Genomic DNA, 25861 nt, shown 5'->3' with positions numbered 1-25861 from the left:
TAGATAAGCAGTCGATAACAGATTTCTAGAGGGAAAGTTACAACTGCAGGGGGGACAGAAATTTCCCCTTAGAAGTGGTGTCCAGGAGTGTGACGCTCCCATGGTTAATCACGTATTCTTGATGGGTCATTGTTCCCAGGCAGAGTGGTATATTCTTCAATCAGTCTGTCAGTCTGATTGAGCGCTTACTGTGTGCAAAGCACTGTACTAGGCGCTTGGGAGAATAGAATATAATAGATACATTCGCTGCCCGCAGCGAGCTTACCATCTAAGCTGTTTGAGAATTGGGATTTTACCTCTCATTTATATGTCCTCGGAGTCCCCGCAGGAGTGCAGACAGTAAGCACCCAGGCAATAGTAGAGTAGCAGCATGACCCATTGGAAGGTGCGTGGACCTGGGACTCAAAAGACCTGGGTTCTAATCTGGACCCCTCCCCTTGTCTGCTATGTGACGTTGGGCAAGTTGGTGAACTCCTCTGTGCCTCAGCTACCTCATCCGCCAAATGGGGATCAGGACCGTGAGCCTCACGTGGGACACGGACTGTGTCCAACCTGATTAGCCTGTGGCGGCCTTAGTACAGTGTCTGGCACGAGGTAAGTGCCGAAAAAATATCGTTTAAATTGTTGATAGTAATAGATGAAGCCCCACTTCCACTTGAAAGCTAGACTTCATTCTACCAAAAGTTCTATTTATTGCTATTGTATTCTATTCATTGCTATTGTTTTTGTCTGTCTCCCCCGATTAGACTGTAAGCCCGTCAGTGGGCAGGGACTGTCTTTATCTGTTGCCGATTTGTACATTCCAAGCACTTAGTACAGTGCTCTGCACATAGTAAGAGCTCAGTAAATACTGTTGAATGAATGAATGAATGAATGAACTTCATTTTTAGAGGGTCAGAAGGGGTTGTTTGAGGCACAGGAGTTGATGACAGAGAAATGCACCAGTGTTTTCTACTTCTGAATAGTGCCACTTCTGGAAGCACTTTGGCACAGAAGAGGTGTGCACAAATTCAAGTTCTTTAAAGCTGCCACTTCAAAATTCATTAAAAGAACTTTTAAATTAAAAACAGTTGGGAGCAGCTACTCATAGTAAAAGTTGGCAGCCAGTTGAAGCCCAGGTTATAGATTTAGGAACTCTTGTGCAATTTCACAAATTACCTATTGAATTTTTATGCTGTATTTTCTAGCTTGCAGTAAACCAGCAGAGTAATTCCCTATCAGTTTTCAGCAAATTGAGTTTCTAATTCTCTTTAATGAATGCGGCGTCCTGAGGAGAAAATGCCTTTTAAAATATGTCATTCAGAAGATTTGTGTTGTAACTTCTTTTCCTTGCCATCATTTGAGGATAACAATCTTGAGAATCATGCAGGAGGGAAGGGATTTTAAAACATTATCCATTTTTAATTTTTATACATGAAGCCAGACCCTCAGTTCATAATCAATGATTTATTTAAAAGCTTCTCGGTTTTTTAAATCGCCCTTTCTAAGCTTACCATTCCAGTGGAAGCCTTTAATTTTGCTGTGGCGTCCTGGTAGCCGGTAACCCGATGACTTGATTTTTATGAGCGGTACTCATTCACGGTTTCCACTTGCAGTAGTACTGAAATCTTCACAGCCTCAAGAGTCAACAGAGTCTTTAGATGGTTTCCCATCTAAGGCTTGGTTTAATTACATAAACATCTGGTTTTTGTGTAAAGCGCTAGGAATAGGAGACCGACTTGTTCAAGATTTCCATCCAGAAGGGAATGTTTAGCACGTCGCTTGCCCTCTTGAGCAAAATCCCTATTTTTAGGCTCCATCAGGATCAAAGCATGACTTTCAGTACATTCCCAAGTATCACTGTTATGAAGCCGAAGTGGTGTGGTCATGATAAAAATAGAAATTTCTGGAAAGCTTAAGTGTCTGCCTTTGAAATAATGGTTTGGCAATTCTGAGTGGTTATGATCGTGTAAGAGTTGTAATTAATCGTTGCTGAGGATGATTCAGGTAGGGGACTGAGCACAACGCCTAAGAATGAGAAGCAGCATTGCTTAGTGGATAGAACACCCGGGGTCTGAGAAGGACCTGGGTTCTAATCCTGGCTCCACCATTTGTCTGCTGTTTGACCTCGGACAAATAGCTTCACTGCTCTGTGCCTCATTTACCCCATCTGTAAAATGGGGATTAAGATGGTGGCTGACCTGATGAGCTTGTATATCTATCCCGTCACTTAGAACAGTGCTTGACACATAGTGAGCGCTTAACCGATATCATCGTCATCATCATCTTTCCAAATCTTCTAGAAACTGTGGAGCGTCTGCTTCATCCCCTTCTCAACCCCATTACTTCCTCAGATGGCATGGAACCTGCCAACTGGAAGCTCAAAGGCGCCTTGTAGAGGTCCCGGGCATCTAGTTTTAGAAGAGTGCTTTTGTGCCTAGCAGAAATACTCCTAAGGGGTTCCATCGGGCCCATTCCGCTCTTCCTCAATTTTGAAAAATCTTGAATTTAAAAAAAGCAATTACCAAGCTTGGAATTTTGGATCGCAAGCAAAATAGATTTGCAGTGTAAAAGCATCGTGGGTTTTTACAATCCTTGTTTTTAGTTTCTTTGTGGGCTTTTGGAGATTGTAACTTCTTCAAAGCAAAGACTGTGCCTGTTACTGGTGCAGTGCCCTATGCACAGTAGCTTTTTTATAGTATTTGTTAAGCACTTACTATGTGTCAGGCACCGTTCTAAGGACTGGGGTCGATACAAGCTAATCAATTTGAACACAGTGCATGTCCCACATAGAGCTCACAGTCTTACTCCCCATTTCACAGATAAGGGAACAGAGGCGCAGAGAAGTGAAGTGACTTGCCCAGGGTCACACAGCAAACAAGTGGTGGAGCCTGGATTAGAACTAAATTCCTTCTGACTCTCTGACAGTGACAATGACAACGGAAAGAGAGGGGTGTTTGTTGTTTTTTGATTAGCTTATCTTATTAAAGAAAACAGTATATAATTTATCATACCATTTGCTTCAAATTACTGCCTGTTTCCTCCCTTCCTTCCTTTCATTTTACCCATTTGTTTAGGGAGAGTGTTGGACTTTGGTTTTTAAGAATTAAGAGGAGCAACCAACCTCAAACCTTTCGCAAATTGTGTTACTTGTAAATGCACAGCAATTTCTTTGAATTCAATGTTTATCCTTGTTTCCATTTGTTTCTTGGCTAGGGTTCTAATATCACCGACACCTGTACAGAAATGCTCATGTATGGAGTTTTGTTGAAAATTTCTGCGGGAAATATTCAAGAGCGGGTGTTCTTTCTTTTTGATAATCTTTTGGTGTACTGCAAAAGAAAACACAGGTGAGTTGATGGGGATTTTTTACAGCAAAGGAACCGTTCATGTGAAAGTTAAAGGCAAAATAAATATCAAAGCTGTGTTTCACATGTGGTCCGTCAGTTGGAACATTTTATTTCCTGTCCGGGTAACAGATGCAGGAAATTTGTATGAGGCATAGACAAACCCCTTTTTCTCAAGATGGTGATTTCCTAGGAATATTTACTTTTCCCATAGAAAAACAGATTTCCTAGTTTATTAATACAACAATAGAGTAATGTTTTACTGGCTAGAAATATCTAGTACCAGATCATTCATTTAGATCCGCACTTATTTAGTACCTAATTGCTGAGTGTTAAGTCCATAAATCTTTGGCTTGCATTTTTAACAGCTCCCATAAGTCGTTAAGAGCTTCTTAGTAGCTGAATTCAGAGCACATTAATTTCCCTGAGTCTAGGCCTGAAGGCCTTTAGCTAATCTAAGCCGAACTCATTTCACTGCCAAAAGAGATAAACCAATTTTACCTTTAGGTGATCTTTGGGGGCCAGCAAAGGTTTAGTTTGAGTTACTAGCCAACTCAGCAACATATTAGGGAACAGGACTTTCTATTCAATAGTATTTATTGAGTGCTTACTATGGGCAGAGCACTGTACTAAGCGCTTGGAATGGACAATTAGGCAACAGAGAGAGACAATCCCTGCCCAATGACGGGCTCACAGTTTAATCGGGGGAGACAGATGGCAGAGCAAAACAGAACAAAACAAAAACAAGACAACATTATCACGATAAATAGAATCAAGGGGATGTACACCTCATTAACAGAATAAATACGGTAATAAATAATATATACAAATGAGGACAGTGCTGAGGAGAGGGGAGGAGGGAGGGGGAGCAGGGGGGGAGCTCAGTCTGGGAAGGCCTCTTGGAGGAGGTGAGCTCTCAGTAGGGCTTTGAAGAGGGGAAGAGAGTGACTTAGTTGGGAAAAGGCAAATCACCATCCCAGTGAAATGCCACCAAGAGGTAGGGTTGTCTAATGGATAGAGCTTGGGCCTGGGAGTTATAAGGACCTGGGTTCAAGGACCCCTCCACTTGTCTGCTGTGTGACATTGGGCAAGTCACTTAACTTCGCTGTGCCTCAGTTATCTCAACAATAAAATGGGGATTAAGACTGTGAGCCCCGTGTGGGACAGGGCTGGTGTCCAATCTCATTAATTTGTACTTACCCCAGTGCCTACCACATAGTAAATGCTTAGCAAATACCATAATCCCAGAGCCCCACGTGGGGCAGAGACCGTGTCCAACCTGATCAGCTGGTATCTACCCTACCCCTTAGTATAGTGCCTGGAACTTAACAAATAGCCTTGATAAATAAATTCAATAACGATGTTGATACTACTCCCGGTATGTGCTGGGCTATTTTTGGAAGATGTTTTTCCATACTCCACAGCCAGGTGAATGAATAATCATAATAGTTATGGTATTTGTTAATCGCTTCCTATGTGGCAGGCACCTTATTAAGCACTGGGGGAGATTAAGGCAAATCGGGTTGGACACAGTCCTTGTCCCACATGGGACTCACTGTCTCAATTCCTATTTTACAGTACATTGCTTTGCACACAATAAACCCTCGATAAATGTGATTTGATGAATGAATGAAGGAAGTAATTGAGGCCCGGAGAAGTGAAGAGACTTCCCAAGGTCACCCAGCAGACAAGTGGCAAAGCTGGAATTGGAACCCATGACCTTCTGACTTCCAGGCCCGGACTCTATCCACTACGCCATGCTGCTTCATTCCTGGAGCCAGAAAGGGAGACTAGATCTGATGATTTTCCCAGTACTAAACTACTCCCTAGTTTGGAAGCTGCACTAGGCCTTGCACGTCTTCAAGGAATTCTTCCTCCAAGGAATTCTTCTGCATATTAAAGCAGTAACTCAATGAATAATATTGTAGACATCTGAAGACTCACTGCAGCTCTCTGACATACCCAATGGGGTAATGTAGGATTGAGAGTAACAGGATCGTAGAGTTTATTAAACTTCTCCCTCCCGGGAAGAGATAAATTTTATTTAAAAAAAAATCGTGCATGGGCGGGAAACGTTCTTGTATTAATTGGCAAGGTTGGGGTAAACACTGACAGCTTGCATCAAATTGAAGAGGGCTTTATGGTGTCACTTTTGTCCATATTCTACATCTTAAAGAATAAATGGGATTCTTTCCTACTGTTCTGGAGAGTCACTTGGGACATTAACTTAGAAATTGGATCTTTTCCCTCAAGTGTTCATCGCCTCTTGCTAAGTCAACTTCCCCGGACGTTCAAACCTTCTGTGACATTGAACCACGTTGGCATACAAATGATGGTATCGTTCACGGCCCCTTGGCTTCAACTGTTGAATACATAAACGGAACGGAGAGCGTCTTAAGAAATTCACATCCTGCCGCTTTGCGATTGTCCTTAAGTAATGAAACATTAGTAAGAGCTTGTGACACAGACCCAATTCATAGCTATTAAGAGATGAAAATAACCAAGTAGATCATTGCGTCCATTCCCTGCCAGGATGAGAGAAGTACCATCTGCTCCTTTCTCAGAACACTTCATTTCCTTTTGTCACTAACGAGGCCGAAACTTCCAAGCTCACTTCTTTAGCTAAATTCTGCAGAGTTTCCAAAAGCAATCATGAGTGGATTATTTTTTAACTCTTAATGTCATCCAGTGCAGCATATTTGAGAGCCACTGTCATTATAGATTTTGTTTTCCTTTTAATAGCACTGCCCTGATTTGTGAGGCAAAAATTTTCCCCACTTCTGCCACTTGCTCTTTCAGAGCCAGTGTGATCTACTGGAAAGACTGCGGGCCTGCAAGTCTGAGGACCTGGGTTCTAATCCCAGTTCTGCCAATTGCTTGCTGTGTGACCTTGGGCTCCTCCTAACTTCTCTGTGCCTAGTTACCTCATCTGTAAAACGGGGATGAAATCCCTCCAATTTAGGCTGTGAGTCCAGTGGGGGCAGGATTGTGTCCAAGCTGATGACTTCAGCCCTGAGAACAGTGCCTGACAGATAGATACCATTTCAGAAAATATCTGGACAGCTGTGTATGGACATTTCAGGTGAAAGTGGGGTTTTGGTAGGCTGTAAATACCTTGAAATCTCTCGGCCTGATAATTCCATAATTGCAGGCTTTAATATCGAGATCATGCCAGCTAGAATTAAGCTCTCAAAAGGTGCCTGTTTGGCAGGCGGAACATTCCATTAGAGGAAAAAAATGGTGTCTCTTCTATCTGCCAACTTCCTTTGCCCCAGATCTCTGTATCCAGGCCACTTGAAGGAGCTGGAATTCATGCATTCAATCTTATTTATTGAGCAATACTGTGTGCAGAGCACTGTAATATGTGCTCGGGAGAGTACAACAATATAACAGATTCAGTCCCTGTGCTGCACGATGAGCGTAGAGTCTAGAGGGGGAGACAGACATTATTAAATAAGCAACAAACAGATACATTCCTGCCCACAACGAACTCACAGTCTAGAGGTATATGACGAGGTTGGTTACTGCTAGCCAAGCTCACCACTTTGAGTAAAGAGATTAAGGGAAAGGTCCAGGTATGAACATTACTTTTGATCCATAACAAAATGCCGGTGACTAAACTCTGGTGTTGCGCTCAACCGTTGGCTTCTCCTGATAATTGCCGAGCCTCCAAGTTGAATTTAGTGATCCCTGAACTCTCCTTCTCTTACAAGACGATTAAAGAACAGCAAAGCTTCCACGGATGGACATCGCTATCTTTTCCGAGGGAGGATCAATACCGAAGTGATGGAAGTTGAGAACGTTGACGACGGCACAGGTGAGCAATTCGGGGCTGATTGTGACAAAGTCAGAGAGGGTTAGATTTCCCAATCATGCCAAACTTTTGTATTGATTTTTATCTTGGGAAATATTTATTGGGATGTGTTGCACTATAATTGAATAGTTATAGTCGGTCATGCTGAAAGCCAAGACAGAGTTAAGGTGAAATAGTCTTCCTGATAGCATTATGACAGGAAATAGGCGCTTTGGTTTTCCTTGAAAGAGTCACTCTTTCTCCATGGGTGGCGCTGATGAATAAAGTGTTCTGGAAATGTATCTGTGAATTTTCTTTTTTCTTTTCCTGAAACTGTCTCTGTACCTTAGATTGTCTTAATTTCTTTACTGCTTGTCTCTGGCCACTACTCAACAAACGGTGTGGAAAGTATGGCAAAGTACATGTAGTTTTGGGCAGCCAGTTTCAGGCTTCTGAAATGTACACTAAACTCTTCCAGATTGAGAGGATGTTGGTGATGCTGGAAGGTATCGAAGTATCTCTTCCTATGTGTCAAGTACTGTGCTAAGCACTGGGGCTGATACAAGATCATCAGTTCAGACACAGTTCCCTATCCCAGACAGGACCCACACTTTGAGAGAGGGAGGAGACTGAAGCAAAGAGAAGTCAGTGAGTTGTTCAAAGTCACACAGCAGACGAGCGGCAGAATTGGGACTGAGAACTGGTATTACTGGGCTCTTTCCACTGGGTCGTACAGTTAGTGGTAAAGATTTCGATCTGACCTACAGGATTCCATTTTTCTTTTTCTTGAGGTCCAGTTTTCCATGTATCTCTCTATAGTGTTCCTTTGGGTCTTAACCATTTTTATCGTATTATTATGTAAATCGTATGGTGTTTGTTAAGTGCTCTCTATGTGCCAGGAACTGCAGCAAACCCTGGGAAAGAAACAAGCAAATCAGGTTGGACGCAGTCCCTGTCCCACATGGGGCTCTCAGTTTCGATCCCCATTTTACAGATGAGGTAACTGAGGCACAGAGAAGTTAAGTGACTTTCCCAAGGCCACTCGGCAGATGAATGGCAGAGCAGGGATTAGAACCCATTATCTTTTGACTCCCAAGCCCCATCCTCTATCCACTCCAATCCACTGTAAATCTGTAAATCCACTCGTGTTTACCAACTCTCTTGTACAGTACTTGCCCAAGCGCTTAGTACAGTGTTCTGCACACAGTAAATGATCAATAAGTACCATCCATTGATCTATAAATAGCTGAGTATTAAAAAAAATGCACCCACAAACCCAAAACCTATAAAAGTTTTGAGACAAATATATCAACGGTATGCCAGGACTGTGAGCTGAATTACATTTTTACTTAATTTCTAGTAAAGCACATGTTTCAAAGCCTGATTGCATGCCAAAATTCAGCAGTTTATTTCTCGTCACAAAGTTAGTTATTCCTAAGAAGTCTTTGACATTTGCATCTCCTGACCTTCACCTTTCAAATCTACAAACTAGGCGGTCAGTTAATGTTGTCTTTTGGACTAAATTCTTCCACTTTTTAAAAAGAAAAGCAGAAACAACTGAAGTAAAAAAAAAAAGACAAAGCCAAGATCATTTAGACGTAGCTCGAACAGCTATGTTCTTTCTCTCTACTCTTTTTCATGAGATGCACAGAGTTATGATTGATAGTGTCCCTGCATGTCTTACATTCGAAGAAAATCATGAAGGAGCCCAGAATCATCATTTTTTGTAATGCCATGTATGACCTGTAGTTCTTCCAGCTTCTTGCCTTTAACCAGCGTAATAATAATAAGAATAATTGTGGTATTTAAGCACTTCCTATGTGCCAGACACTGTTCTAAGCACTAGGGCAGATACATAGGTTGGTTGGACACAGTCCCTGTCCCTCGTGGGGCTCACGGTCTTGATCCCCATTTTACAGATGCAGAAGGAATCCATCCATTGTTTTGCAACGGGTCATTCCTTCTCCCCACAACGGTCAAAACTGGCACATTCATGCCGTTACACATGCCCCAATCCTCGGACTCAAAGGGGCATTAATCTCCATGTAGGCAGTTGAAAAAGACAGGTGTGAGCATGGGGTTGTGGAAGGGAAAGAAGCCTGCTGCTGTTGATTTAGCGTGGCTCAGTGGAAAGAGCCTGGGCTTCAGAGTCAGAGGTCATGGTTCGAATCCCGGATCCGCCACTCGGCAGCTGTGTGACATTGGGCAAGTTGCTTAACTTCTCTGGGCCTCAGTTACCTCATCTGTAAAATGGGGCTAACTGTGAGCCTCACGTGGGACAACCTGATTCCCCTGTGTCTACCCCCGCGCTCAGAACAGTGCTCTGCACATAGTAAGCGCTTAACAAATACCAACATTATTGTTATTATTATTATAACACTTTCCATTTGACTCTTCTCCGACTTGGTAAGCAGTTGATTTAGCACAGAAGGAAAACATTCCAGGAGGAAAACTAGGAAAATTATGGGCACTGTAGTCTGGGCATCATTTCTCGTAACTGGGGATGTTTGTCAAGATCTCTCCCTCTCGTGGACTGATAGAGGCAGGGAGTAGTAGAGCACGGGCCTGGGAGTTAGAAGGTCATGGGTTCTGACCCGGCTCTGCCACACATCTGCTGTGTGACCTTGGACAAGTCACTTCACTTATCTGTGCCTCAGTCATCTCACCTGTAACATGGGGGTCGAGACTGTGAGCCCCACGTGGGGCAGGGATGGTGTCCAGCCCAATTTGTATCCACCCCTGTGCTTAGTAAAGTGTATAGCACATAGAGGGCACTTAACAAAAACCACATTTATTACCATTATTATTATTATTGTTATTTTCATTGGTCCAGAAGGACACGAATCCTTCAAACGAGCTGTTGCCATTGTCTGAGTCAGAACCCTGGGATTGATGGACTACTGCTCTGACCCAGAATGACATTGCTGTGCTCTTTTTTGGACCCTTACCAAATGAGCAGCAGCATGGCTTAGTGGCAAGAGCACGGGCTTGGGAGTCAGAGGTCGTGGGTTCTAATCCCGGCTCTGCCACCTGTCAGCTGTGTGACTTTGGGCAAGTCACTTAACTTCTCTGTGCCTCAGTTACCTCATCTGTAAAATGGGGATTAAGACTGTGAGCCCCTCATGGGACAATCTGATAACCTTGTACCTACCCCAGCACTCAGAACAGTGCTTGGCCCATAGTAAGGGCTTAACAAATACCATCATTAATGATTAGACTGTAAGCCTGTCAAACGGCAGGGACTGTCTCTATCTGTTGCCGACTTGTTCATCCCAAGCGCTTAGTACAGTGCTCTGCACATAGTAAGCGCTCAATAAATACTATTGAATGAATGAATGATTCATGTTCGGGCTTTAGAATGCGTTTCGGAAAGAGGAATTTAAGCTGATTTTCACAGAGTTGTACTGGGCAGTGTGTACGTTGTAAAGGAATTTAGACATTTAAGTCATCCCTTGCATTTGAAATAAAATAAACAATAGAATCGTATGATTTTAACCGAGTGCGAATAAGAAAAAAAAAGATGGTTCAGTTCCATTTTAACTTAATTTTCACATTTTATGTTCCTTTGTTCAAAATTCCTATTGTTATACTGTTAAAATCTCAGGTCCACTGGGCCAATCACTGTGTTAGCATTAGTCTTAAAGTGAAGTGAACGGCTATTTAAGAATTCCCTTGGAAACACTCTGGCACACATTCCTGGTGTTGAGCACCAAAGAGAGAGCTGAACTGAATATTTAGTCATCTGTTTCTCGATGCGTGGAATAATACATTCTGGCAGTTCCTTACGTTTCCCAGCCTGTGTATACAATAGTTGGCTGTAGTCCATCTTATTAAAATGCAAAGTTATTGAAAGGATACCAGTGTGTCTGCTGAGATTTATGGTTATTTCTGTTTTGGAAAATCCCATCTCATTATACAAAACTGTGCTGAATTAAGGACTAGAGAATATGCAAAGTAGAAGAGTCTGAAGTGATTAGTGGCTCATACCGGACTGCCCTTTAGACTGTTCTGCCTTTCCTGAAATCGGTAATTGGGAAGACTGTTGACCTTTGCTATTTACCACTGCGGTTCCATAGTGCTTAATTTATGGTTTTATGTGACATTTTCTGTGAAAGTATGCTTTTGATCCTGTGCAGTGAGCAATAGTCTTGTTTTTGCCAAAGGAAGTACATATAATCTTATCGAGGGATGTTCACTGTAGATAAGTGGGGGGACTTGAGTGTGAAAGCGTGCTAGCCAATCAGATTGCCAGGCTTCATGTTAATGTTCCAGCCAAGACGCGGTAAACTCTAAGTAAGAACGACAAGTTGGAAAAGTTAATTCTGTTCTCAAGAACGTTTTCACCTTAAATGATTGTTGTCCCCTTCTCCTCTTTTCCTTCGTTCTCTTTTTTCACACCCCTGTCCCCCCCCACAACTCACAGAGGGAAAATGATCTTTCTCCTGAAGAGAGGAGGTGAATTTTTTGCCTCCGCAGTGTGGTCTAGTAGATAGAACACAGGCCTGGGAGTCAGAAGGTCATGGGTTCTAATCCCAGTTCCACCATGTGTCTGCTTTGTGACCTTAGACAAGTCTCTTTACCTTTGTGGTGCTCAGTTGCCGCATCTGTAAAATGGGGTTTGACGCTCTGAGCCCCACATGGGACAGGACTGTGACCAGCTTGATTTGCTTGTGTCTGCTCCAGTGCTTAGTACAGTGCCTGGCACATAGTAAGCCCATAACGAATACCATCATTTTTGTTTCCCCCATTGAGCTACTACAGAGCTCCACATGTAACCACACATCTGAGTTTCATATCCCTATTTTGGGATGGATCTGACAAGGCTAAGCAGGGATTCTTCCTGTCCCACAGAGCTACACATCACTTCTTTGGGCCTCCGTGGTCGATGGGTTTGTGGTTGTGTCTGACTGGACCACCAGCCGAAAGAGGAGCAGTTCTGTCAAACTGGGCAAACCTCGTGCAGGAGGGAAATCTTCAAGGGGACAGAGAGAATTCATCCCTTCATACCATAGGACTACCTATCCCACTTGAGAGAGAGGAAAATCAAGCTCGTTCAGAATAATGCGGAAGTTCTGTGTGTGAATCTCGGTTCAGTTTTGAAAACGTTGTTGTCAGCCCAACGCGCCTCCTTCTTCAATGCCTTGCGTGTGTCAGAAGGTGTTGGAAGGTGGTACAAGAAGCCATGGGTGACTTACGCACCCTAACAGGAGCTGGTGGATAAACTCATCTTTTTCCCTCCTCTTCTTCCCTTCTTCAACACCTCCTCCCTCACCAAATAACCCCCAAAACAGAAAACGGGCAGAATATCTGAATCTGACATGGGGTGAATAGGTTCAGGAGCTGTGAGTAAGAAAGCTAAATCATCTCGTACCTACTGCCCTCTGTGTGAAAGGCAGTAAGAGGGGATTGGCTACTGGATTGCAATATGTGGCATTTGTGGGAGGTTAAGAATGTTTGTCGCGTGACCTTGAGAAGTGGTAATGGGGTAGCTTGCTGAATTGTCTTCCCCAGCTCATGGAATGGATTGAGATTCATGGGAAAAAATTCATGCCTTGAATTCCTGCCCATGGTGTGAATTTCTGGCAGGGAATGAGTGTGTTTGGTTTTCAGCTATCTACAGGAGCAGTGTGACCATTGCCAGAAAGATAGGGTTTGGCTGAACTCGGTGAGGCATTACCTCTTGGCTTGCCTTATGCAGGCTGGCTACCTAAAACGAACAATTGGGAGGAATTATTCCCAAAGGAACTAGCAATCAATTAATTGTATTTATTGAAGAGCAGCATGGTCTCGTGGAAAGTGCACGGACCTGGGAGTCAGAAGGATCTGAGTTCTGATCCTGGCTCTGTCACTTGTGTGCTGTGTGACTTTGGGTAAGTCACTTATCTTCTCTGGTCCTCAGTTACCGCCTGTGTAAAATGAAGATTAAAACTGTGAGTCCTGTGTGGGACATGGACTGTGTCTGGCCTGATTATCATATCTACCCCAGCGCTTAATACAGTCTGGCACCTACTAAGTGCTTAACAAATACCATTAAGGTATAAAGTAATTCAGAATATCTTATTATACCCAGTTCCATTTTCCTAGATACCTGTGCACTCCGTACTTTGGTCTATAACCTCGAATTGATTTAATTTCAATTCCTCTTCACTATACCTTACTATTACGGGCTCTTACCTTACTATTACGGGCTCTCGTTATATCCCGGCTAGACTACTGTGTCAGCCTTCTCTCTGACCTCCCTTCCTCCTCTCTCGCCCCGCTCCGGTCTATTCTTCACTCCGCTGCCCGGCTCATCTTCCTGCAGAAATGATCTGGGCATGTCACTCCCCTTCTTAAACAACTCCAGTGGTTGCCTATCGACCTCCGCTCCAAACAAAAACTCCTCACTCTAGGCTTCAAGGCTCTCCATCACCTTGCCCCTTCCTACCTCTCCTCCCTTCTCTCTTTCTACCGCCCACCCCGCACGCTCCGCTCCTCTGCCGCCCACCTCCTCGCCGTCCCTCGGTCTCGCCTATCCCGCCGTCGACCCCTGGGTCACGTCCTCCCGCGGTCCTGGAACGCCCTCCCTCCTCACCTCTGCCAAACTGATTCTCTTTCCCTCTTCAAAACCTTACTTAAAAATCACCTCCTCCAAGAGGCGTTCCCAGACTGAGCTCCTCTTCCCCCTCTACTCCCTCTGCCATCCCCCCTTTACCTCTCCGCAGCTAAAGCCTCATTTTCCCCTTTTCCCTCTGCTCCTCCACCTCTCCCTTCCCATCCCCACAGCACTGTACCCGTCCGCTCAACTGTATATATTTTCGTTACCCTATTTATTTTGTTAATGAATTGTACATCGCCTTGATTCTATTTAGTTGCCATTGTTTTTACGAGATGTTCTTCCCCTTGACGCTGTTTAGTGCCATTGTTCTTGTCTGTCCGTCTCCCCCGATTAGACTGTAAGCCCGTCAAACGGCAGGGACTGTCTCTATCTGTTGCCGACTTGTTCATCCCAAGCGCTTAGTACAGTGCTCTGCACATAGTAAGCGCTCAATAAATACTATTGAATGAATGAATGAATATTATGTAAGAGCATCATCAAGAACCGTCCTCCCTATTTCTGTTTGATCCTCTCAATTGAGAAGCCTAGAATGCTTTTGCTGTTAAAATACTGTAAGTGTTTATCCTGGCTCCGATTTAGCCTATTGATGAACTGTTCACCTCTTGGGTAAAAACAGTCAGGACTTCTCAGTTCCATGATTCTTCTAAAGAGCCCCATATAAAAGCACCAAAACCGTGTTTCACTTGTGCAAATATCCAAATTTAGAGTAGGCCACAAGCAGTCCTTTTTAAATTATTAGGAGATTTATTAAGTGCTTAAGTGCTTACAGTGTGCATCAGAGTCTTCTAAACTTCAGGGAAACGTGTAAGGATATGGATTCAGACTCAATCCTGAATCTCAGGGGATGATAATGATGGATTCTCCATTGATAAATCAAGTAGAGAAGCAGTGCGACCTAGTGGATAGAGCGCAGGCCTAGGAGTCAGAAGGACCTGGTTCTCATCTTGGCTCTTCCTATGTCTGCTGTGTGACCTTGAACAAGTCCCTTAACTTCTTTATGCCTCAGTTCCCTCATCTGTAAAATGGGGATTAAGACTGAGCTCCATGAGGGACATGGACTGTGACCAAGTTAATTAGCTTGGGTCTACCCCAACGCTTAGTACGATGCCTGGCACATAGTAAGCACTTAACAAGTACCATTAAAAAATCTATCAATCCTAATTATTGAGATTATGTATTCAGTGGGTGAACCCCAGTCCTGAGACCTGGCAGAAGAAAGATGGGGATCTGTACGACAGAAACGCAGAGAGAGAAATAATGTGGTAAATTCAGTAAAAGCAACAATTCAGTAACAAAGAGGAAAACTAAGGGGAGCTGCCTCAGTTGTCAGAAGAATAAATGAATTAGGATATTCGGGACTTACTCAGTAGCTCTGTGCTAAATGCTGGGGATAAATATAGGAAAATCAAATTATACAAGGAACTATCATTTTGGGCAGGGACTCTGTCTTTTCTGTTGTTCCGTTATACTCTCCCAAGCGCTCAGTATAGTGCTCTGCACACAATAAGCACTCAATAAATACCATTGACTGTGTCCCACACAGGGCTCACACACTAAGAGTTAGGGAGAGCAAGTACCTTATCCCTAAAACTCTGCTGAGGAAAGAGGCCCATGGAGGTTAAGTGACTTGCCCAAGGTCACACAGCAGGCTAGGGGCCGAAGTAGAATTAGAACCCAGGTTTCCCGACTCTCAGGGACCTTTCCTCTCCTTCCACCCATCCTGAGAAACCAGAAACGTTAATGGTGAGGCGCTCCAGGCTGGATGATGACTACAACCTCCTCCCCCCGTACTTCAGCAGGAGGTTAAATCATCTTTTAGCGATAATGAACTTGTAATGTTACCCCTTTATGTAACTGGGCCTGCTATTTTTGCTGAAGAATTGTTCTAAGCTTAAAGGTCTGCGCCAAATGACTCAAAGTCTATCTAAAATACTGGGGCAGAATTGATTTTTAGATAGTGAGGTGACAAATGTTTCTGCTGCTCTGAGGACGAAGCTGTTTTGACATAGACTTTTTCAAGCCCTTTATTTGTTCAAGGGGTAGGCATTGCCAATGATCTCGATCAGGCATATGTGTGTGTGTGTTGGGGGGAGAATGTAGAAGTCACTTCACTTCTTTGTGCCTCAGTTACCTCAACTGTAAAATGGGGATTGAGACCATGAGCCCCACGTGGGACAGGGACTGTGTCCAACCTGATTTGCTTGTATCAACCCCAGCGCTTACTACAGTGCTTGGCACCTAGTAAGCACTTAACAAATACCACATTATTATTATTATCCCTTCCTCTCCCCTCCCCTCTGGTATATTCATATACACTCTTTCCTCTCATACAATTCAAAAATTCACATCCACTATTACAAACTCTTTTAAGGAATACAGAGCACTTAGTACTGGCATTTAGGACATTTGGAACTCAGAAACCCTAGCAATGTTTTAGCCAATTTTAATGATATAAATCATTCTGACTGAACAGTTTTACATTTTTTTCATTCCTTAGCTGACTTCCACAGCAGTGGACACATTGTCATTAATGGTTGGAAAATACATAACACAGCAAAGAATAAATGGTTTGTGTGTATGGCGAAAACCCCCGAAGACAAACATGACTGGCTAGAAGCTATTTTGAAGGAGAGAGAAAGGCGGAAAGGTAGGTTTATAAAATGGATTTTCTTTATGCCCTTTTGGGCAGACAGTCAACGATCATCAGAGGTTTACTGCTCTTTGAATCCAACCAGTCACACGGGACAGTGTTTAAATAGATGTGATCCCTACTTGCTACTTAGTAAGAAAGACAAGAGGTAGAAGCATGTGGTCAGCATTTTTTCATTTTACTGCCTTCCAGTGACATTCAGAGAACTTGGAATTATGCTGGGATAGCTGAAAGTTGTGCAAACCAGAGTATTTCTTCCTGCCTTGGATATTTTATTTTTACATCTTTTTTTCCTTTGCCACTAATTGCTCTTTGTCTTATTTCTGATCACTAGTTTTCTCCTCTTGGTCAACATTTATATGTTGTTTGTAGGTATATTTAGATCAAGAGGGTCGGAACTCCAGTCAGTCAGTTGTATTTATTGAGTGCTAACTGTGTGCAGAGCCCTGTACTAAACGCTTGGGAGAGTACACTTTAACAATATAACAGGCACATTCCCTGCCCACAACGAGTTTACAGTCTAGAAGGGGAGATAGACATGAATTGAAATGAATAAAATTACAGCTATTCATTCAATCGTATTTATTGAGCACTTACTGTCTGCTACAGCACTGTATGCATAAGTGATATGGGGCTGGGCGGGGGGAGAAAATAAAGGGAGCAAATCAGGATGATGTGGAAGGAAGTGGGAGAAGAGGAAAGGAGGGCTTAGTCAGGGAAGGCCTCTTGGAGGAGATGGGCCTTCAATCAGGCTTTGAAGGTGAGGAGAGTGATTGTTGGATATGAAGAGGGAGGGCATTCCAGGCCAGAGTTAGGATGTGGTGAGAGATTGGTGGTGAGATCGACGAGATGGAGGTCCGGGGGGAAGGTTAGTAGTAGAGGAGCAGGGTGTGTGACAGGGTTGTAGGAGGAGAGTAGCGAGGTGAGGCAGGAGGGGGCAAGGGGATTGCTTTAAAGCACTCTACTATTTCACGTCTCAGAGCAGTCTGAAAGATAGTCCTTCTAAAAAGGCATTGTAGCTGCCCATATTGTAGACCAGGTAAAACAAGGACACTTTCCATCTCTCTTTCTAAAATGTTGAGGAAGGGGTGATGAACAGCCAAATCTTAAATAAGGGGGGAGATTTTACCCTTTGCCTCTCTTCTCCCTCCATCCTGATTCCCCTCCTCCAGGTGTTACTACCACCTCCTTCCCCTTCTCCATTTGTTTCCCCTAATACATTCATTTATTCATTCATTCATTCAATTGTATTTATTGAGCATTTCTTGTGTGCAGAGCACTGTACTAAACACTAATGCCCAAAATGCCCTTGGGTAGAGTTTGGATCACTACTGAGTTGATGAGAATAAAGTGTCACACATTTATCTGAAGTTGAAAAAGATCTTACTTTGGATATTTAATTGCACTTTTCCTTGCATCTAGTGGGTATTCACTGAAAGTTAGTTGAGGATGATAATAATGACTTCAGGGAAATTAATCCATTCATATATCCTTTCACTCTGTGTTTTTGTTAGAACAAAGTGCTATATTTGTGAGATAATTGTGGTTGCTAGGGAACTTCACAAATGATATAAGTATAATGTGATGACTGACTGTGTCTTTTATTACTTCCTCACCCCAATTTCATTAGGTTTAAAACTAGGCATGGAACAAGATACATGGGTGATGATTTCTGAGCAGGGAGAGAAACTTTACAACATGATGTGCAGACAAGGAAATCTGATCAAAGACAGGAAGAGGAAGCTAACTACCTTTCCTAAATGCTTTCTTGGAAGGTAGGGTTTATAACTAGAATTTTAATTGCTTAAAAACAACGTTTTTGCTTTTTCTAGTCTGTGTGATCTGTTTATAGTAGCACCCCCATCACCTTGTTGAGATCTCTATTCTGTTGGTTTTAACATCTTTAACAATGTTTTCAATACTAATGCAGCTTTAAGAGCATCAAAAGAAAGGAAAGTGTCTGGAGGAGCGTACATTTATACTCTACCTTAAACTACATAGGGAATCTTTGGAAATTGTGGCATTTTTAAACCAGCAATGTACCAAAATGAATGCCATGATGATAATAATTCTAGTATTTGTTAAGCCCTTACTATGTGCCAAGAACTGTACTAAGTGCTGGGTTAGATGAAAGATACACATGGGGCTCCCATTCTAAGTAAGAAGGAAAACAGGTATTAATTCCCCATTTTGTAGATGAGGAAATGGAGACAGAGAGGTTAGGTGATTTGCCCAGGGTCACACAGCAGACAAATGGCAGAGCCTGGATTAAAACCCAGGTCTTCTGACTCCCAGGTCCAAGTTCTTTCCACTAACCCAAACTGTTTCTTAAGACATGCAGAGATTTATCTTTGAAGTATACTTTGTTACGACATTAAAGCGAAGATTCAGGGCTGAGAAGTCCATTGGCCAAACTGTGTAATGGCATTGCATATGACCTTATGTTCAAGTGAAGCATGAGATGCTCAATTGTCTGGTTGATTTTTCTCTGCGTAGTTCTGCCCAAATGGATCATTCAGGATCAAAGATTCAATTTTGCCCCCCAAGTGATGTCAAATTACCTATTTCCCAACTTGTTTTCCTTGTTGATTTGGGCTGTGTCGACTGGTCGTCCTTTGAATTCTCAAGACCTGTGATAATTCGGTTTTGTCACTCTAAGCTTAGGGGGAGGAGAGAAGAGTCATTCTCAGGAGCTTTCTACGTGTTAATGTTATTCTGGTGTTCTTCTCTATGCTCAAACCAGAACAAAAAAGAAAATGAAAGAAAAAAAGCAACCTAAAAGATATAGTTGCTTGTTTGTTACTGTTTGAGCTTTAAGATTATTTCCACATTGGCATGATGAAAGAGCCCTAGATGTTGTGGAGCATCTCTGAATATAATGCCGCCTTATCGGTCACAGTGGAGTTTTATAAAATGCCCCCTGAGATGCTACCTTCCAGGCAGAAGCAAAACATAAGCATCACTTGGCAGCAGCAGGGAATTTGCTAATTACTCTGGCGAAATCTACAAGTGTGGAAAGATGGAGGCCTCCTGCTTCTTTGAGCCCTATTATAATTGTGGAATTTGTGTAGAAAGCCTCTGAGCTGTAATTTGCTGTACTTGAGCTATTCTCTCCTATTTTGCCCTCAGTCCTTCCCAGGATTATTACTGAGGAGAATGGAAGCCAGCTGTGGAAGTTCCACCAGAAAGGTGAAATTCTTCACCTCCTTTCTATGTGTGTAAAAAAGTAAAAAACACCTATGGCACTTCTAAACTCCTCTTTGCCTAGAAAAAGACTTAGACATGTTTCTCCCGTGTGACTTTGGGCAAGTCACTTAACTTCTCTGTTCCTCAGTTCCCTCATCTACAAAATGGAGTTTCAATACCTGTGCTCCCCCCTGCTTAGACTGTGAGCCCCATGTGGGACCTGATTATCTTGTATTTACCACAGCACTTAGTATGGGGCTTGGCACATAGTAAGCATTTAACCACAATTATTCTTATTTGAAAAACCATTTTAGCCTTTTAAATGAAGTTTCAATTTATCTAGTAGTTGTGCAGATACATTTAGAATTGTCCATTTATTTACTGAGTCCCAGATTCCTTATAGGCAAAATATCAGTTGGTAATGATTGGGCATTTTTATGGGTTTAAAAATCTCTGTAGTGTTTTCAGTCAGTGAGATAGTATTTATTGAGCACCTAATGTGTGTCAGGTAATGCCCCAAATCCTTGGCAGAGTTCAGTAGAACAAATAGAGATGATCCCTGCCTTCAAGGAGTTTACAATTTAGCTTGGGAAATGGGCATTAAAATGAATTAGGTAGGAAGGAGCACCAAAGTATAAAGATCCGTACAAAAGTGGAATGGTGGATGTGAATTCCAAAGTAGTTAGGTGTCAGGAGGGTACTCAAGTAATTTTAGGGGGATTATAGGGTGGGGCGATGAGAAACTAGTTGAGACTTTAGAAAATCTGAAGTTTAAGTGCCAACCTTTACAGCTCTTTGACCCTGACTCCGAGCCTTGCTCATCAAAGGTCATTGAAAAGATATGAGAGTTAATGATACTAATAATATTAATAATAATCTTGGTATTCGCTAAGTGCTTACTGTGTGCCAGGCACTGTACTAAGCTCTGGGGTGGATACAAGCAAATTGCGTTGGACACAGCCCCGTCCCACGTGGGGCTCACAATCTCAGTTTTACAGACGAGGTCACTGAAGCCCAAAGAGGTGAAGTGACTTGCCCAAGGTCACACAGCAGACTAGTGACAGAGCCGGTATTAGAACCCATGACCTTCTGACTCCCAGGTGGGTACTCTATTCCACTACACCATGCGGCTTTGTTTCCAATCAGGTCCCCAAATGTCCGTTCTCTGTCTTTTTAGTGTTTGAAACCCATCCCAACTCAGACCCTAAACTTCCTGAAATCCCTTCCGTCTTTAACTCCAACATTCAAAATGAGGTGATCACAACTATGAACCGAGGTATTAATTAAAACAGAACTGTGGTAATGAGGCAGTGTGGGCCTGTTGGAAGACCGGGAGGCCCAGGTTGTAGCCCCCAGGTGGGCCATGTGCCTGTTGTGAGACCCAGGGCAAGTCACACTTAACCTCTCTATGCCTCACTGTCTTCATTTGTAAAATGGGGATAAAATACCTGTTCTTCCTCCTCTGTAGACTGAGTCCCCTGTAGGTTAAGGACTGTCTCAGATCTGATGGTGTGTTATCTACCCTGAGCCTTAATAGGGAGCTTCTCACATAGTAAGTGCTTAATAAATATCAACATTAATGGCATGACAGAACTGACTTTTAAAAAAAGGGACCCAGATGGTTGTTTGTTTTTGGCAAGATACGGTATGGAAGCGTCCGTTTGGAGAATTGCCCAGTATAAGCATGAGATTTGTCTGATTTATATATTTTAATATAGTGAGTTTGTATCCTGGTTGTTGGAAATTGGAGAGATTCACAAACCTGAGGAAGGAGTCCATTTGGGACAAGCATTATTGGAGAATGGTATTATCCACCATGGTAAGTACATCTGATTATGTGCATAGTAAGTGCTCAATAAATACTATTGAATTATGACTTAAACAGCTGGCTATTTGTATTATGTTTTCTCATTATAACATTCTTAATAATCTTCCAGGTATGCAGGACATAGGTGAGGCTCAGAAAATAAGAATGCATCAATCAATCAAATTTATTCAGCATTTATTATATGCAGAGCACTGTACTAAGCGCTTGGGAAAGTACAGTATAACAGAGTTGGTAGACACATTCCCTGCTCACAATGAGCTTATAGTCTAGAGAGGGTGACAGACATTAAGGATTCCAATAGGGTACTCGAGGCAGATTAGGACAAGTGCTTGGATTAACGTCGAAGCAGTTTGGTTAGAGTATTTTTGTGTTGTTTAGTACTTTGTGTCTGAAAAGTTTATATTTTACACAATATATTTATATTTTAGACAGGATCGAGGTACAGTGAGTAGGTTAACACTGGAGGATAAACCATGTGGCCTGGGTTCTAGTAGGCAATCAGTAAAGATAAGGGAGAAGGAGGCGAGTAGATGTTTTAAAGCTGATAGTGAGGAGTTGGATGGGCAACCACTGGAGATTTTTGAGGAGCGGAGAAACGTGGACTGAACTTTTTCTGAGAAAAATGATCCAGGCAGCACTTTGGCTGGAGAGGAAAGGGCAGATATTAGCGATACTGTGAAGGTAGAATTGACAGGATTTGGTGACAGGCCGAATGGATGGGTTGAATAAGAGTGATGAATTGAGGATAATGCTAAGGTTTCAGGTTCGTGAGACAGAGGATATTGTGTTGTCTGCAGTGATGTGAAAGACAGGGCGAGAGCAGGGTTTAAATGGGAAGAAGAGGGGTTCTGTTTTGGACAAGTTCAGTTGGCCATCAGAAAGGAGCAAGTGTTCTAATAATAATAATAATAGTTGTGGTATTTGTTAAGCAGTTACTATGTGCCAGGCACTGTACTAAGCACTTGGGTGGAAATAAGCAAATTGGGTAGGACACGTAAGGTGTGAAGGGATGGAGTTGGAAGAGGAGGCAGATTTTGAGAGGAGGTGGGACATCTCCTCTTAAGATACTGCTGGTCAAGATGGGAGAGATGAAGAAGGAACAAGAAGAGGGAGGGTCTGGAGGGGTAAAAGAGAGATTTTAGGGATTTTACTTTCTTTTACTTCGTTGAAAAGTTACTTAATGGCCACATACTCACTGCTGTAAAATTTAAAGCCCCTAGATTAGAACTGGCCCGACTTTAAATGAATTGAAATCCATGTTGAGTCATACAGCAAAAACAAATTAGAAGGCACCCGATTGAATATCTTCATGCTCTGCGTGCATTTAGGGAGGCTCTGATCTTTGAATACTTTGTGTTACAGTGACATAGGGTTGAAGAAAAAAGCCCCCAGCCAGTGAACTTTTCTCCTGATATTTTCGCTTTGCCGAAGACACGAATGGCCTTATTATTATTAATGGTAATAATAATAATAGCATGTATTAAACTCTCACTGGGTGTTCAGCCCTGGGGTAGTTTGAAGATGATCAGATCGGACACAGTGCCCATCTCATACTGCGTTCGTAATCTAAGAGGTAGTGGAGTCAGAATAAGGAATGTAAGGTAAAGTAGATTTTAAATAAGGCTTTCAAATTAGTTTTCCTTGGAAGGGAAATGAAGATTGTGTTGAAAGTATTTTGTTTTTTGACCTTGAGATGTATAAGGATAATTACCTTATGAGACATGAAAACTTTCTCAGCAGTTTTATTTTGATCACCGTTGAAATGACAGAAGTTAAGTTTTCCTGGTTTCAGTTTGTATTTTGATTGCAATAGCCTGGCCTATTTTCCTTATCTCTAAACCATCATTCAGAATGGCAGATCACATTACCTTCATAATTCATACAGAATTTTCATCAGCAGATAGACTTGCCAAAATTTCTCCTCCAACCTTTTCAGTTGTGTCCAAAGTACACCAACCCAGATCTCCCCAGTGCAGAGTTAAGTGAACCCCTTTTGTGATTTCACAATAAAAAGAGTAATTATGTCAGAGCGTGGCAGCAGGAGCCAGACATGTTACTTTCATTAGTATGTGGTTCCAGCTGTGTTTCAGTGAAAATGGGATTCTTAAAATAAAGTTGAATGAACCATCTGTTTCAGAGAGAGTGAGCAAGAATATTTGGCTATTGTTGTTATTATTCACATCGCAAATATTGCTGAGAACTTCACCAGAGGCAAGACTTCAGTACACTGGTCATTGTTTGAGCCATGCATGCACTGTGTCTGTGGTATTTTGAAAGAACTGATTATTCTTTTCTCATTTGGCTCATCTTGTGCCAAGCTGAAATGCTCAATACGTGGGAATCCAGAAACCCATTGATTGTGAATATTGTTGCCTTTAAGTGCAACAGAGAACCGTACCACATCTTCCACATCAGACAGACAAGCAAATGTGTCAATTAATGAACTGATCAGCTTCCCTGTTACTGCTCCTTTCTTCCCCTCTCATATAACGTTTCACAAAAGCCAACTATTCCAGCCTCTGCAGAAGGGTTTTTTCCCATTAGTTTGGTCCGAGGACGTAGTCAAGGAGCAAGCTGAACCTTCTCCGTGAGAAGCAGCGTGACCTAATGGGTAGAGCCTGGACCTGGGGGTTAGAAGGACCTGGGCTCAAATCTCGGCTCCACCACCTGTCCGCTGTGTGAGCTTGTGTAAGTCACTTCACTTCTCTGTGCCTCAGTTACCTCATCTATAAAATGGGGATTAAGATCGAGAGTCCCACATGGCACAGGGACTGTGTCCAGCCTGATTATGTTAGATCTACCCCAGTGCTTAGAACAGTGCCTGGCACTGTAAATCCTTAATGAATACCATAAAAAAAAAATGACTCAAGAGGTGCCTTGATGGGAGCAGAGAAAAAATAGATATCAAATCTCTTTTCATTTCATCCTACAAACATAATCTTATTTTAAATCTAAAAAATAGAAACTGGTTAGAGACAGGGAAAAGTATGAGACCTGATTTGGGATTTCAAAAATCTTTTCAAATTTTTCCTTTCTGTTTTTTGCTACACACTTTTGTTTTCTGTAAACTTATTATGGGCAGAGAAATGTGTCTACCTATTTTTATATTGTGCTCTCCCAAGTGCTTAGTACAGTGCACTACTCACAGCAAGCTTTCATTAAATACGAGCGATCAGTTGTATTCTTTTTGGTATAATCTGCAGGAGATAGAACAAAATGCATAGGGAGCCCATGAGTTTCCGGAATTTAGGAAGCGTTTTTACTTGTTAAGCACTTGCTATGTTCCAGGTACTAAATTAAACACTGGGGTAGATACAAGATAATTAAGTTGGACACAGTCTCTATCCCACAAGGGGCTCATGGTCTAAGCTTTGAGCAGGGATTGGTTGTGGATTGATTTGGGGATAGCGTGTGCATCTTTGGATACTTATTTGAATCAGTAATTAGTCCACCCCTATATAAGAACACTAAAATCTAGGAGAAATTAATTCACATGGTTTGGGGGCAGTTTGACCATTAACTAAGCCGATCTTCCCATTCAAGTGAGAGAGGAAATGTCATGGAAATGAGTGTGATTTATCCTATAAACTCCAATCCTCACCTAAAGTACTTTCATAAATGAACATCTCAGTTTTCTTGTAATTGTATGTTAATGGGGAGTTATAATGGTACCCTTATAATGGTATTTATTAAGCTCTTACTCCAAGCTAAGGACTGTGGTAAGCACTGGGGTAGATACAAGAAATTCAGGTTGAACACAGTCCTTACCTCACATGGGCTCACGATCTTAAACCCCATTTTACAAATGAGGTAACTGAGGTGTAGAGAAGTGAAGTGACTTACCCAAGCTCACACAGCTGACAAGTGGTAGATTCAGGATTAGAACCCACATCCTTCTGACTCCTTGGTCCACACCGTATCCACTAGACCACGCTACTTCCCTGTAAACGACGATGACAGTGAAGAAAGAAAGGGGTCTTTGTTTTTTGATTAACTTATTTTATTAAAGAAAATAATATGTGATTTATCATACTATATGCTTCATTTTACTGCCTGTTTTCTCTCTTCCTTCCATTTTACCCATTTGTTTAGGGAGAGTGGTAGACTGGTTTTTAAGAATGAAGAAGGACTCACAGTCCCAGTAGGAGAGAGTAGGATTAAATCCCTATTTTACAGATGAGGAAACTGATACTCAGTGAAGTAAAGTGACCTGCCCAAGGTCATACACCAGTTAAGTGGGAGAACCAGGATTTGAATCCAGGTCCTCTCTTTCGACAAGGCCGCACTGCTTCCCAACAAACATTAACCAACAATTATTTGTTTTAAGGTCTTGAACTTATTTGTTTTCAAATCCTTAACATTATAATAGTTTAGCAGAAATCACTTTTTGTTTTTTGTTTATTTGAAGCTTGAAATTTCTCATTTTATTAAAAATGCAGTTTGAGACCAACTGGGCTCTGGATGATATCCTTAGCCATTC

The 25861-nt window shown here is 42.3% G+C and overlaps 1 protein-coding gene across 2 annotated transcripts in view; it reads left to right on the top strand.

Annotated features, from left to right (window-relative positions):
* PREX2 (phosphatidylinositol-3,4,5-trisphosphate dependent Rac exchange factor 2) overlaps nucleotides 1-25861 on the top strand; it is a 190613-nt gene that overhangs the window by 64585 nt on the left and 100167 nt on the right. For both annotated transcript variants that reach the window (XM_001511236.4, XM_007666826.4), the window contains exons 7-11: nucleotides 3196-3329; nucleotides 7040-7143; nucleotides 16215-16364; nucleotides 17998-18142; nucleotides 21272-21372. In XM_001511236.4, coding sequence (XP_001511286.1) covers nucleotides 3196-3329; nucleotides 7040-7143; nucleotides 16215-16364; nucleotides 17998-18142; nucleotides 21272-21372 — 634 coding nt within the window. The remainder of the gene's footprint in view (nucleotides 1-3195; nucleotides 3330-7039; nucleotides 7144-16214; nucleotides 16365-17997; nucleotides 18143-21271; nucleotides 21373-25861) is intronic.

Source organism: Ornithorhynchus anatinus, chromosome 7, assembly GCF_004115215.2.
Source record: "Ornithorhynchus anatinus isolate Pmale09 chromosome 7, mOrnAna1.pri.v4, whole genome shotgun sequence".
NCBI lineage: Eukaryota > Metazoa > Chordata > Mammalia > Monotremata > Ornithorhynchidae > Ornithorhynchus > Ornithorhynchus anatinus.
This window is presented reverse-complemented; position numbering and strand designations above follow the sequence as displayed.